Source organism: Clupea harengus, chromosome 11, assembly GCF_900700415.2.
Source record: "Clupea harengus chromosome 11, Ch_v2.0.2, whole genome shotgun sequence".
NCBI lineage: Eukaryota > Metazoa > Chordata > Actinopteri > Clupeiformes > Clupeidae > Clupea > Clupea harengus.
Window position 1 is genome coordinate 18,197,980 of NC_045162.1, and position 14,676 is coordinate 18,212,655.

Sequence of the window (14,676 nt, forward strand, 5' to 3'; positions counted from 1 at the left end):
GGATAGGCTATTGAAGCATAGCCCCGAGTAAGATCTGTTTGCAGTCAGCAGTACAACTCCGTAGAGCCGCAGAACCGAGGTGTGAGACCCACAGTTTAAGGCCAGTACCTTTCGAGTCATGCAATACCGCTCTTTTGGGCAGTAGTTAAATTGATCTCAGCGACACTGAATATAACTCCAATAATACGTCGTTGCGGCCATTTAATCGTTTCCAGTGAACGTTGATATACAACTACAATAAAGCAATGCAAGTAGGCCTATTACAAACATCTCTGAATCTTTTAGTGGTGTTTGCCTAGGCCTGTGCGTTTGCTTTATTGAGCTACACGGATCCATGACACCAATATACAGTATTAATTTCCAACGCATGCAGACACTAGGACATTTAACTAGTAGCTAGTGAAAGGTAAACTTCGCATTCTAGTCACCTTATGTCAAATGCAGCTCCTAACGGTCAGCTGGCCATGCCTCTGGGCACAAAAAAGTCATAGGCTACTCGGTAACTGGGAAATAAATATTTTGGCACAGACCGAGCCATAACCTGAACAATTCCAGCCAATCAACATGCTTTTACATCTATTTACGTGCTTTTACACCAAGAAGATTTCAAATTACCAAATTGGTATTTCCTATTTGGGATTTGAGGGTGGAACCCCTGGCTGATTTCACATGGAATGTCTTAACAGGATGCTGTAAAATTTAAAAGCCACTAGATTCAAGTTGCAATCATGCATTCATTATACTCCAGAGATACATAGCAGAAAATATATTGTGAGTATTTGACACCCAGGTTATAGAGATGGTGACTCCTTCTGGCTCATGCATTATGATCCACAACCCTTCGCCAGAATCGAAGACTATCTTTAAAACAATGTACTGCACATGATGCGTTCAATGCCACTGATCTGAAAATGGTCTGGCCGCTCTGCAGTAACACTTCTCAGCATAGCTGCAAACTAATGTTATTTTGGAAGGCGACCACCCCTTTAACAACGAGCGAAGTAGAACCACATTATGACTTCTCAGGAATAGTAAACTAAACAGAGCTGCAGACCTAGCTGCTAGATTTAGATGGTGCGTTCAGACTGCAACTATCTATCACACCAAACAATTTTAGTGATACAGTCTGTCCCTGTTAGGCCATCTACTCTAAATGGAAAAAAGAAAGATGGAATAAAATAAAGGCAAGGTGGCCAGCAGCAGTAGCTGTCATCAGCAGCAGCAGCATTCCTTTAAAAATGTATTTCTTGGATATGAGACCTAAATACTTCGGAGAAATTAAGGGCTTATGCTTATCACTTACATGGGGTGGGATAGATATATCTAACATGGGTATGCTACTGCATCACACACAGCAGTAGCCACGTGTCTAACCCTCCCTTGTTGCCCATCGCTGTAGACACTCCCTTCCATCCTCGGACGATAGAGCCACAGCGGCAGTCCTCCATCCCAATCAAAACCTTGCCATGCCGTGATTTTATTTTCGGTTTATCGGTAGATACATCCGTCCGTCATTGAGACTGAAAAAAACGACGACGGGGAAAGATGCTGGTTTAGCATAAACGCAACATCGAGGAGCATCTCTGGGGTAAGGCATGTTAGTGATGCGCTGTCTACATTGTTGATGCTAGGCTATATTACAGTACAGTGCGCTACAGTAGCCTACATTAGACCTTAACATAATAATAAATGAAGCAGAATCGGTTATAAGTATGCCGTTTACATTTGTCTGTTGACTATTTTGATCTGTAAAACGATATTAACTTGGGGTGCTGTCTGCTACCTACCTGTTTTACAGTCGATACAATGTGTTTGTGTGTCAGTGCTTATTTCAGCCAAAGGCCTTGCTTTAAGTCATTTACTGAATTATGGTAGGTTTGGGTCCACAAGGTCCCTTGTGATCATCATGTCCATGTACACACTATTTGTTTACTGTATTACACCTGTTTGCCATACTGTAATGAGATGAGTTGGTGTGTGTGGGGTGTTATTAGCCTAATGTCCTCCTGTAACCTCAGTCACACCTTTTCCCATCACAGAGCCCATCTTCAGGCTGGGGCATGGCTCCTATGTGGCACCAGAAAATCACACTGGGCTTTATCTAAGGATAGTAAAATTCATAGACTGGAAACTCATAGACATGAGGGAGCATGCATTTCATGTTCATAATGTTCTCAGGTGACAAGGGCCTGAGCTTGTTGTTTCTCTCATCTTAGATACTTCCTTGTGCTCAAAGTTGTTCAGTCACAAAGGGTCTGATGCCTTTTAATGGATTTTGGCATCACACTATCAGTAATTAGTCAGGGTAAGGGCAAAGGATATTTCCATATCAGTATTTTTGCATGTCTTACAGTAAGGCCTCTCATGGCCTCTCATTTGTTCTGATATCCTTCCCCCCCAAACAGCTGCCCCGTCCCATCACCCTCGCTGGCATTAGACAAAGACGTGCGGTGTCATCTGTGCCAGGGTGGCAATAAATTGGGTCATACAGCAACCATTCTATGAGTCAGACTCATACACACACATCTCTCTTCTTTCACAGAGGAACTTCACGGCACAATCGCACGCGCTCCTCCCAAAGTTAACGGAAGAGTGTTATTGGGTTTTGATTCGTTGTTTTGCTGTATTCACTGAGTGATTGAGGGGAAAAACATCACAGTGGTGTCTTTATTTTACTGCAGCATACAGAGAATAGTGGTGGTGGTCCATGAAGCTTGGCTGCAAGAAAAAAAGGAAAGGTTCCCCAGCACCATGAAAGTTGGACTTTTCCTGTTTCTTTGTCCAATCCTGCATGTCATGAAAGGTAATTCTGGTTCCACACATCTCAGCATATTGTTTTGTTACATAGTCTGGGTCTATCTCACTTTCACTTCCTTGGAAATGCTCTAAGTGTGTATTTATATAGTTTACTATAAATACTAGATATATTTTATGGTAATGATGATAAGTAACTATAATGTTCTATAATGTAATAGAGTGCTGTGAAAGTATATCTCATATTCTAAATCAGTCTCTCTAGGGCAGCTAACGAAAAGGGGACACATGATTCTTAATGAGTTTATTTTGTTCCTTTCAATGATGCTGCCATCTGTTTACTGTTAGACTCATAGCAGGGCAGCTGGTAGCTGACTAGTATGCTAGTTTGTGAGAAGAGCATTATAAACTCAGAGTGAGATATGTATAGCCCAGTAGCTGCAAATGAATGCAGTGTCAAAGCTGCAATTTTGCATGTGTGCATGACTGTGGAGGCTTCAGTCTGAGGTGGTAAATAGTAATAGCTTTTTGCTAATGAGTGGTGTAGTTTTGTGTCACAGTACTGCGTCAAAGAAGGCTAACCCAATCTGAACTCTCAATGTTTGGAAGTTCCATATTCCATTTCAATTCAAACTTTTTCAAAATTTCAAAACCTTTGATATATGAAAGAATAGGTTGGTGTTGATAGACAGAAACAGACCCAACTGCATTATTCACAAAAATCCTGGAAGTAATTGCATTATTGCCCAACAGGTGTACTGGCCACCCAGTGTTGGCAAGTGGCCACCTTCTCCGAGTCCATCATCTCCCCTGACCTACAGGCCATCAGCATCCTGCGTGTACCCGAGGTCACGTCTCTGGCCCAGTGCGCAGGGGCCTGCTGTGACACGCCAGGCTGCGACCTGGCCTGGCTGTTCGAGCGCCACTGCTACGTGCTGAGGTGCTGGCGCAAGGACAACTGCCAGCCCAAGCAGCGGCGGGGCACGGACTCCTCCCTGATCTTCCTGCAGCGTGGCCCTCCGCAGACCCTGGTGCTGCAGTCGCTGGTGCGCGGTGAGCCCTTCCCTGGGCGCTGGCCCCAGATGGCCCGCCACCGTGGCCTGCAGGACCAGGCGATGCTGCAGGGTGAGCAGGACTTTGACGGCCCAGAGCAGGAGTACCCGGAGAGCTATAGGGGGGCGGATGGGGAGGAGGAGGGCAGAGACGGGGATGTGGACAGCTTAAAGGGAGGGCTGGCTGGGCTTCTAGACTGGCCGGACGTCCAGGGCTCGAGAGAGGCCCTGAACCTGTCAGATGTTGAGGATGGTAAGGAGAAACAGCATGCTGCACTGGATCCTCCTGGAAACAGCAGCCAAGTCCAGCCCAGCTCCTCCCAAGCAACGAGGAATGAAAGTGGGCCATCTCCTAGTGACACAGGGCCCACCCTGAGGCCCTCTGTGTCTGCTCCAGCAGTCCTGAATGTGAGTGTGAGCATACGTAGGATCAGACCTGAGCCTTGTAAGGCAATAAGGGATTGCATTGATGTTACACGGTTGACTAGACTTCTGCCTGCTGGGAATTTCTTTGATACACAGAGAATGTCAAATGTGGCTGCACCGCATCTCTTGAATGAAAAGGGGTCATGTAATTGATGCTTCTGGGTCAGGTGGGGTTGAATCATTTACATCCAAATGAAATTGCCACATTTCTTTTTGTAAAAGATGCAGTTCTTTTATGAACAGAGCGAATAGCATAACAAACAGTCAGAGGGAGGAATGATGGCAGTCGGTGCTTGTTGTCCTGCTCAATGCCAAGCTGCTGCTGCAGTCATTCCCATTGCTGCTTGCCCTATGTGTCATCTTTGAAGCAAATAAAAAGAATCAATATGGCCCCATCAGTCTCTTCTAATGCAGGATTGTGAAGGATGATTCAAACTAATGTTCCTTGTGGCTTTAAAAACATTCGTTTTGATGGCTGAGGGTTAAATAAAGGATACATCAAGCTGTGTACACCAATGCAGCTTGACAGAACCACATAAATAGCTACTGTTTTTTTACTCTTCTGCCCATGTAGGTTGTTGAACATCTACCCAACATTTCCTCCACCAACACAGAACCAACTGCCTTGTCGCAGAACTTCAGCGCAGATTTTGTCCAGCTGAGTCAAACAAGGACATCTGCTCCTACTCAGAATCTGCTAACGGCACCCAGCACTACACCTCAGACTGTGCCTGTGGAGCCAGGTACTGCAATACGCCACTGACTACATTTTAAATGAATGTGCTCAGTGCATTTGACCGTGTTTGAAAGTGCGAGAGTAGTCTCTGATGTCTGACTCACTCGTTTTTTTTTTTTTTTGCTGGCCTCTCAGTACCCCCCTTTTTTTCTCTTCCTTCTTCTTTCTTTTATCAACATTAATCTCCATTTGTCTTCCCCAGTAAGAGTTCTGCTAGTGACTATTGAAGGTCCTGCTGAGATTACACTCCCTGTCAACACTGTGGAACTGACAGCTTTGGTCTCACCAGCACCTCAACCAGGTACACACTCATAAGAAACTGAGCAACCAACCAGCACAGTGTGCATACTAATAGTACATACAAATACATTCAATAATAGCACATGCATACTGTATTCAGCGAGCTTGAAGATGACTTAAAAATCATTTTGTCAATTCATGTCTGTTGGAGATGAAGAACTTCCTTTTCCCTCCAGCCCCATCCTGCTAGCTGTTCTTGTGTCTTCTATGTAGAGAGCTCTTACACATACAGATGGAGGTTGGTCAACTCACCTGAAGACCACAGAGAAATAATCGAAGGGGAAAACAGCAAGTCTGTTGAAATCATTGGGGTAAAAGCAGTATTATATTGCCAACTGCAGTTTCATCCATCACACCACGCTGTTTTTCATCCATAAAACTATGACAGCTCTTTTGGAGGTAGTCTGAATGAAACCTCTTGTTTAGGTTTTAGTATGTCTCCTCTATGTTGGAACAGCCCTGCCATAATCTATAAACTTACTGTTTTAGGTAGTTTAGACATGAGGATGAGCTAGACAGAGGAATAAGTGGACTTAATCTCCATCTCATTCTTGCTGTGTTTTGGACAGCTCTCCACAGGCCTGTACGCAGTGAAGGTGACTGTGAGTGGAGAGCGCTTCTCCGGGGAGAGTGTTATCAACATTACAGTGCACACAGGTATGGCTACTCAGTTCAAATTTTGCACTGGTGTCAGTATGTCTAACCGACAGTGTGACTCACATTCAGTCTCTTTCTTAGATGGGATGAATAACTCTCCCAAAGCCATCATCTACCCGCCAACGCAGGACCTGACCTTCCCAGTTCATCTGGTTATCATCAATGGCAGTGGTAAGACTCATTTTCAGGTTCTTTCTCTGATTGCCTTTGTCTTTAGCCTTGTATATGTAGGACATTGTTTTGATCTTTCCAAGTGAAATGGGCTGTCATTGTTGCCTTACTCTAGATACTACTTTACTTACATAATTTAATTTCTGTATAAAATGTCTATCACTCAGTGTTGGCATTCTACAAGACAATTTTGTTCCCTAGATACGCAACACAGGTGTTGAAATTCACTGAACCAGTGTTTTGAATCGCCCTACGATGACACCAGCAAGTTCACACGGTTTTATAACTTTGTCTACATTTCTTGTGCTGCCCACTCTCAGAGAGCATGGACGATGACGATGACATCGTCAGCTATCGCTGGGATCAGGTGGCTGGCCCCTCGCTGGGCAACCAGAGCTCTGCAGAGACGTCCGTTCTCCATCTGCACGACCTGGAGCCTGGAGAGTACTCCTTCAAGTAAGAATATCATCCTGGGGCCTGCAGAATATCCATAACACCCAGTGCTCTCTTGGACAGAAGCCCTGTCATGGTGCTAACTGACCTTTAGAGGTGACTGGAGGACAAGCTAGCCTATGGTTTTGTAGCTGCTGAATCTCTGTTAATGATATTCTGCAGTAATATGTAACCAGATCTCTGTTGTAGTACATTTTTTTTTTTGCTTCACCTATTTGGAAAACTCATCCAGGGGTTAAATTGTCACTTGCCGCTGGGTTTGGATTCTGTCCCCTGGTGTGTATGTGAATTTGACCTGACCTAATTAAGGTGCTCATGTGCCACGTCCTGGTTTTTTTCCACAGGCTGACAGTGACAGACGCTCAGGGATCGGCTGACAGCGCAACTGCCTTGGTGAGCGTGGCCAAGCAGAGACAGGACGGTCCCCCGGTGGCCAATGCAGGCCCTGATGAGTTCATCACGCTGCCACTGGACCACCTGGTCCTCAGGGGGAACCAGAGCAGCGATGACCAGGGTGTCAACAGCTACCTGTGGACCCTCCACCCCAGCACCCAGAATAAAGTGGTCACCATGCAGGTACCATGGCTCTTGTGTGGAGGCAAACAAAGTGCAGCAGAATACAGTAGTACCAGTATTCAGAGAAGTACTCCTCGACCATATCAGACAATATGAATATATTAATTCCCCATACGAGATAAGAGGTAATAAAGCAAATGTATAGTTAGAAATCCTTGGCAGTATATCTTGAGAGCTGTGTTGATATTAACCTATGCTACTCGCTAGCTCTCAGAGAGGTGCAATCTTTTCTACCACAAAAGGTTTACATACCTATGTATATACATAAAGAGAGAAAAAGTAAGACCCAAGGATATTTACACTATAGTAAGGACATATATGGTATCTATAATAATGTTATAATTTAATACAATTGACCCAAAAACTCTAGAGGAAACGGTAACAGCTTCCATTAAGCCACTCTTAAAAAAGAGAACTCAAGTGGACCATTTGACAAATATCATTCAGGCTTCCGATCTCACCAAAGTACTGAAGCGTATACAAGTTAAATGTTAAATGACTGATTCAGATAAAATAACACTTCTGGTTTTACTAAATTCTTAATGGGTTTAGGTCTTATGTAGTAGGCCGGAGTTACTTTGTTACCATTGGCAGTTAAGAATGACATGCAGAATCCCCCAGGGATCAGTTCTCTGACCTCTTCTGTTCAATCTCTATATGCTGCCTTTGGGCCCTGTTTTACAGAACAACAACATTGATTACCATAGTTATGCAGATGATAAACAGATACATCTGGGTCTCTCACCAGACAACCACAGCCAAATAGACTCACCTTGTCAATGTTTAGAGCAAGTAAATAATTGGATGAGGGTCAGAATGTTCTTCAAATAAATAAAGATCAGAGAAATTATTGTATTTAGCAACAAAAAGAAGAGAATTCGTATTGGTAAACACCTCAACTCTTGTCCAAAATCTTGGCGTTTTAATAGACTCAGATCTCACTTTCACCAACCATATCAAAGCAGCCACCTAAACAGCCCTCTATAATCTTCAAAATATAGCCAGAATCAAGGGTTTGGTGTCCCAGAAAGCCAAAGAGAAGCTCAACCCTGCTTTTATTCCCAGTAGGGTGGACTACTGTAATGGTCTCTTAACTGGACTTGCCAAAAAGACCATTAAACAGCTGAACCAATTCTAAAATCTTTACACTGGCTTCCAGTTAGTCACAGAATAGATCTTAAAGTGCTGCTACTAGTCTATAAATCACTGAAAGGTTTAGGCATACATCGAATACATCTCTGATATGTTAATAGAATACAAACCGGGTAGGGCTCTTAGATCCATGGACTCAGGTCAGGAGTCTGAAAGTAGACCTCTATTCACTCCCGACGGGGAAGTGATGTCTTGGGCTTATTCGGTGTTCCCGAAAGAGATATACACAGTCAGGGCTACTTCCACTATGTTTTTATTCTACTTTATGTACTTTGCACTTTCTTTTAATGATATAATTCACCTTTTTGTAAATTGTATTGTATTACTTTCTTTAATCGCTTGTTTTCATTCTATTGTATATTCTATATGACACTGAAATGTGTCAAATACTGTACATAAACTAGCCTTGCCTAGTTACTGTAGTATTTACAAATGTGTGTGGACAATAGGGAGTGCGAGAGCCCTTCCTCCAGCTCTCTGGGCTTCAGGAGGGGCAGTACAGCTTCCAGCTGACCGTGACAGACTCCGCCGGACAGGAGGACTCCAACACTGTCACTGTCAGTGTACTACCCGGTAAACACCAATGCTTCACAAATCTATTATAGTTATCAAACGCACATTTAAGAGAGCTTAGGCATTGTATTAAACCAGTGGTTCTCAAAGTGGGGGGCGCGAACACTCTCCAGGGGGGGCGCGATGTCACAGACGGAGAAAAAAAAAAACGACCGCCGACCTGTCACTGGTTAGTGAAAGCTCCCTCAGTGGCGAAATGCAAGGGGCTGGACTGACCCAAACAAATCAAATACTGTTTTGCTCCTCATCCACCAATCAAAACGGAGTCTTATCATTTGAACGCGAATTGCTTCCGAGTATAAAAAAAAAAGGTAGGGCGACGGATGGGGGGGCCCCAACTACCCCTAACCAGCTTTGGGGGGGCCCAGCTTGCAAAAGTTTGAGAACCCCTGTATTAAACTAAACTAGTTGAGGATTTTGTGTGTTATAGACACAGTGTACATGCTAATGTTGCTATGTTTTCACAGAGTTGTAGCAATTCAGACAACAGTAAAATAGGTGTGGATAGTGAATAACATTGCTATACTGCGTAAATAATCAGTATCAGTAGCTGTTGTCAGTGTAATGAAGTGTGTATTTGTGTGTTGTTTAAGAGAACTCTGCACCAGTGGCTGTGGTAGGCCCAGACAGGCAGCTGATCCTCCCTGTCAACAGCATCACTCTGGATGGCAGCAGCAGCACAGATGACCGTGGCATCATCAGCTTTCACTGGGACACTATCAGGTACCACAGTAGGCCTGTGCTATCTGCACCCCCCACTGTAGGATTTACAGTATGACGCCAGCATGTTGGTAGGTGTAGATTCTCTGTCAGGGCCTCTCCTCTCTGCTTTTTCTGGGATGAGTACTTTGGCCCTGTGTATTGTCTCTTGTTAAAGGGCTCAGTACCAAGATCAGAGTCTGGAACGATTTAGTTTTCTTATGTTGGAACATGAGGATGTTTGACAATGGCAGGTGATCTGTGTGAAAATTAATTAACTTTTCCACTTCTTGCTCAGATTGTGTGGACACACACTGTGAACTGTGAACTGCATCTGATCACTCTTACCATTTTGCAGTGGTCCACCGGGGGCAAAAATCCAGGATGCCAACAAGGCAGTAACCACTGCGACTGGCCTTAGGGCAGGAAATCACAAGTTCCTGCTAACTGTGAAAGACCTGCAGGGGGCAGCAGGCACCGCTTCCTTCACCGTCACTGTCAAAGAAGGTAAGGATGCAGGTCCATTCTGAAATTCTCAAGTAAAAATTGTATACGGTATGTATTCAATTAGCATACATTAATTTCAGTAAAGACTGAGTACAGTACATTTAAACTATTTCCAAACTAAAACCCCTGTACCTCTGCATTTCATTTGCATTTCATTCAGCATATCTCAGTGGGGAGCACACCGTTCGGTTAAGTAGCCTCCTTACACAAGCTAAGCAAGGCTCAGCAGTACTTTGTGCTCCCAAGGACAGTGCACTCTTGACTATGTGTAGTGCTCCTTCTGCTATCGTTTGAGCAGCAGCAGCAGCACATTGATTGATCGTCAGTCTAATGTTCCATTCCCATCACCCCCACAGCCAGAAGTCTGCCTCTAGTGGCCCACGCCAGTGGCAGTCACACACTGACCCTGCCCAAAAACTCCCTGGTCCTCTGGGGCTCTGTGTCCAATGCCGGCCCAGCAAACGTCACATTCCTGTGGATTAGAGATGAGCAGAGCCCAGCCGCTGGGGTGAGTGGAGCTGGGAATGCTTTCATTTAATTGCACGTATAATGCAAACCATCGTTCAACAATACATTTCTTTCATTTTAATGTTCTATTTTTTACCACTGAGTTCTAATGACATAGTATATACAAATGCTCACTGTGCAGAAACTCGTGCACTGTGAGAGAAAAAAATCAAGAGTGTTAGATAAAACGGTGCCACTTTATTCTCCATTCAACTAATCAAATTTCTTAATTACTATGGAATTTCCACAGAAACAAAGACACCATTGAAACACTATGTGAGGTCTCCCATGTTCTCTGTTGATTTCAGGATATCCTGTATGGTTCAGAGCGGATGGCCTCGCTGTACCTGGCCAACCTGGTGGAGGGCACCTACCTTTTCCAGCTGCGTGTGAGCGATGCTCTGGGGCGATCAGGCTCAGCCACTGCCACTGTGGAAGTGCGTCCTGGTAAGACCCAACCAGCATCCAGACCATGCCTACACTCTGACTGATCTGCCTCTGGTCTCGACTGTCTCTATCTCTTTTAGCACAAATATGTTCTTGGAACCACATGATTAGGTTAAGGGTCTATGTTCATTGCTCACAGCAGGTATTGAATGATGTTTTTTACACAGGTGTAGACCACATTTATACTTAATCCAATGGTTCAAGATAGTACACGTGGATACACGTTTCAAAGTTCACTGGCGAAAATTAAGTGCAAGATAGCTGTTAATCATTAATGAAATCCACATGAAGAGGTTAAAGCAGACGATGATACATTTCACAAACAGGTAATCATGAAACAACATTGTTGTGAAGAGTTGCCAAGTGGTGCTCGCTTTGGCAAAACAACAGTAACAAAACTTCTGACCAAACAATAGAGGGGAACACAATCGGCAGCAGGCCTACAGGTAATATCATAGCAGGACAGAGTATTATGTATGTAAATGGAGTTTTATGTGTGTGCGTATTTTTCGCGTGTGCTGGCTGGGTGGGTAGACACTTAAGAGTTTAAATGCTTTTCCCTGGCCATTCCTTTCAGACCCACGTGAGAGGGAGGAGGTGGAGCTTGAACTGCAGGTGGGCGTGGCCCAGGTGAGCCAGCAGCAGAAGAACACGGTGCTCAGACAGCTGGCAGCTCTGCTTCATGTGCTGGATGCTGACATCGCCCTCAAAGGCCTGCACGGCCAATCAGACATCAGGTAATATGTGAAGAGCCAATCAGGTGTATAGGTAATACTTGAAGGGTCAATCGGGCCTCAGAAAACAGGAAGCACCAATCTGACCCTTTGGCTGAAACGGCTTGCTCAAAATGACCAGACTTCAGGAGCGAAAATGCTTTTTAACTCAAAACCACGTCAGCGTGGGAGACAAGCCAGCAGACAACTCTAGCCATAATGCATGCCCCCATGTAATACTCATACAGAACAGGTGCGCCACTTACAGAAAGTATAAACATTGTAATTCAAATGAATCAAAACTATGGGTGGTCTGCGCATTGTATCATTTGGTTTTCGTGACATTTGTGTTTGTGCACGGTTGTTTATGTGTGTTGGTTCCAGCACAGTGATGAGGTTCTCAGTACAAGGACTGGATGGAACAATCCCGGGACCTCGGCTTGCCAAGTTACTGAGGAGTCAGTTACTGAGAGAGAAGACAGAGTTCTTGCTCTTCAAAGTTCTCAGAGTCGACACTGTCAGTGAGTGCACACTCACATTTCAGCTGAAGCATTTCCCACACTCGTATATTGATTGAACTGTTTTAAACTGAAACCATGAACGTCTAAATACAATAAGCATGCCATAGTCCTTCTGTTTTAGTATTAACACTGGGACCTACAAAAATCTTTATCTAAAAAAGTTGGTCTGTGTCACGTCACTAGAGATCTTTGCTGTGTGTGTGGGGAGGGGTATTTAAAGGAACATGTCTATGTTTTGTGTGGTGTTCTTAGTGTGCCTGCTACACTGTTCTGGGCGAGGTCAGTGTGACCCTGTCACTAAGAGCTGCGCCTGCGACCCCCTCTGGATGGAGAACCCCTTCCAGCGCCTCCTGGAGGATGGAGAGAGCAATTGTGGTGAGCGCATACACACACAAACCACACACAAACCTATCCAGACATCCTGGGGTTCACAGAACAGTCATATTTTTGTTATCTTGTACTGGGCTCTCAGGCCAAAGGCCTGGTAGACATCATCACATCAATCTCTGTATTTTTTGTTTGTTTTCAAACTTTATCTGGAAGATGATGTCAGTGAAGAATAAATGTCAAAGTGAAATACGTGTTCATGCCTTCTCTCCTCTCCCCCCCAGAATGGAATGTGCTCTATGTCGTCCTTACTGTGTTTCTGGGCAGTGTCCTCATCCTCTCGGTCAGCTGGACTTGCTTCTGCTGCTGTAAAAGGTACAGATGACCCTCATATGACCTCTTGCCATGGCGATAGAGCCGCAAGGCATGACTTTAGAGGAACGCACCACACCATCAGGCTATTCTATCTGGTTCTTTCTGACATCTTGTTTATTAGTTGCTATTTTTTTTTCTGAAGGAGCAGACGCACTAAAGTGAGGAAGAAAACTAAGTACACCATTCTAGACAACATGGATGAACAGGAGAGGATGGAGCTGAGACCAAAATACCGTAAGACTTGTTTGCCTAGTTTGGTATTTTTTACAGAGGTGTAGTCTTTGAAAAATGAATTGCTCTTATTTTTTCATAATATTCAGTTATAAAGGTTTTGTGGAACGATGACTAATGTTCCAGATGAGATTGTGTGAAATGACTACAATAACACCAAATGGAGTAGCAGATAAATACTCAAGGCTAGCGTAATGGTTCCTAACATCATTTATAAGGCAAACACTCTATCTCCACAGCTCATGCAGTATTTCCCAGTATGTATTGAATCCTGGTTCTGGCCATGCTATTTCGAGCTTCATGATCCACTTGTTGAGCTACATTAGCGTGCACAGTTTTGTCTTTTGTGTTGTTATTTTATTTACTGACAGAAGTCAAAGGTACCTTTCTCACAATATTGATAGAATTGCCCCTCATAACAAATAATTTGTTTCTGCTTTCCCTAGACATCAAACACAGGAGCACAGAGCACAACTCCAGCCTGATGATGTCTGAGTCGGAGTTCGACAGTGAGCAGGACACCATCTTCAGCCACGAGAGGTCCGACCGGCCCAGGAACCGATCCAATGGCTCCGCTAGGAACGGAGACGCGTTCAGCTTTCGCCCCGTGGATGGCTGAGATTCAGCCAGCGGCTTGTCACCCCTTCCCCCCACCCCAACGCACAACGAACTGGAAAACACCACTGGGGCCTCTTCAGGCTACCCAGGAGGAAGGTTCTCAGAGAGCCTGTGAATGTATGGACTTCACCTGTTGAAGACGTCTAAACGGACAGACTGGTGAATGTAAATAAGGTTGCCCATATGATATTGACGGCTAACTTGATATGCTTCAAAGTCTGTCTCTTGTGAACTGCATATTTACTTCTTGATTCGAGGGCTGAGATGTTTCTTTTCGATCATGGTTTATTTGATTTGTCCCATGTGCAGTGAGCTGTTCATAATGCAAACCAGATTAGAAATGTAATTGTCTCTCATAGAAAATTCTATGAAAATGTCAATTTTTTTTAGCACTTTAAAAACCAAATCCTGTGAATTAACACTTGCAGCTGTTTTGAACCCTTTATAACTGTACCTCTAATGTTTTGTCTATCTGTATTGGGCAAGAGTTGTGCTGCAAACACTAGCCATGTAACTTGGTGAACACAAAATAATTCAGGTTGAAATATTGTGTACTGCTGGAAAAGTAAGAGTAAGAAGGTCTGTGCAATGCCACAAGATTCAGCATGAGTCTACCCGGGAACATGAAACTACATTAAACAAAAAAACATGCTGACCAAAGGCAGCGAGGCAAAGGGAAAGGGAAAACATAATTGTGTCCTATTTTAGTAATACCCAAGTATGCCTGTGTTTATGCACAGTCTTAAGTTCCATACATTTTTAATTTTGAGTCCCAAATAAAAGCTACAACTGCGGTTCTTGTCAATTATTTCCGAAAAGCATTCAAATAAACAGTCTTTTAGCAAGGTTGGCTCTATCGTCTCTTTCAGTGGTCAGAAATC

General features: G+C 44.0%; 1 protein-coding gene across 1 annotated transcript; it reads left to right on the plus strand.

Annotated features, from left to right (window-relative positions):
* Positions 1–6: 6 nt before the first annotated feature.
* kiaa0319 (KIAA0319 ortholog) lies at positions 7–14,640 on the plus strand. Its single transcript, XM_012822913.3, has 21 exons — positions 7–1,588; positions 2,682–2,803; positions 3,508–4,214; positions 4,807–4,975; positions 5,171–5,269; positions 5,482–5,579; positions 5,838–5,925; positions 6,007–6,096; positions 6,417–6,552; positions 6,894–7,125; positions 8,727–8,850; positions 9,444–9,573; positions 9,908–10,056; positions 10,413–10,564; positions 10,872–11,010; positions 11,588–11,747; positions 12,108–12,244; positions 12,497–12,619; positions 12,856–12,946; positions 13,089–13,180; positions 13,624–14,640. Exons 2-21 carry the CDS (start codon positions 2,752–2,754, stop codon positions 13,794–13,796), a joined length of 3,141 nt encoding a protein of 1,046 aa, XP_012678367.2. The 5' UTR covers positions 7–1,588; positions 2,682–2,751; the 3' UTR covers positions 13,797–14,640.
* Positions 14,641–14,676: the final 36 nt, after the last annotated feature.

Coding starts and splice junctions, on each gene's coding strand:
- kiaa0319 (XM_012822913.3), top strand. CDS start 2,752: ATGAAAGTTGGACTTTTCCTGTTTCTTTGTCCAATCCTGCATGTCATG. Junction 5,926..6,006: donor CAACATTACAGTGCACACAG/GTATGGCTACTC, acceptor TCTCTTTCTTAG/ATGGGATGAATAACTCTCCC. Junction 12,245..12,496: donor TCTCAGAGTCGACACTGTCA/GTGAGTGCACAC, acceptor TGGTGTTCTTAG/TGTGCCTGCTACACTGTTCT.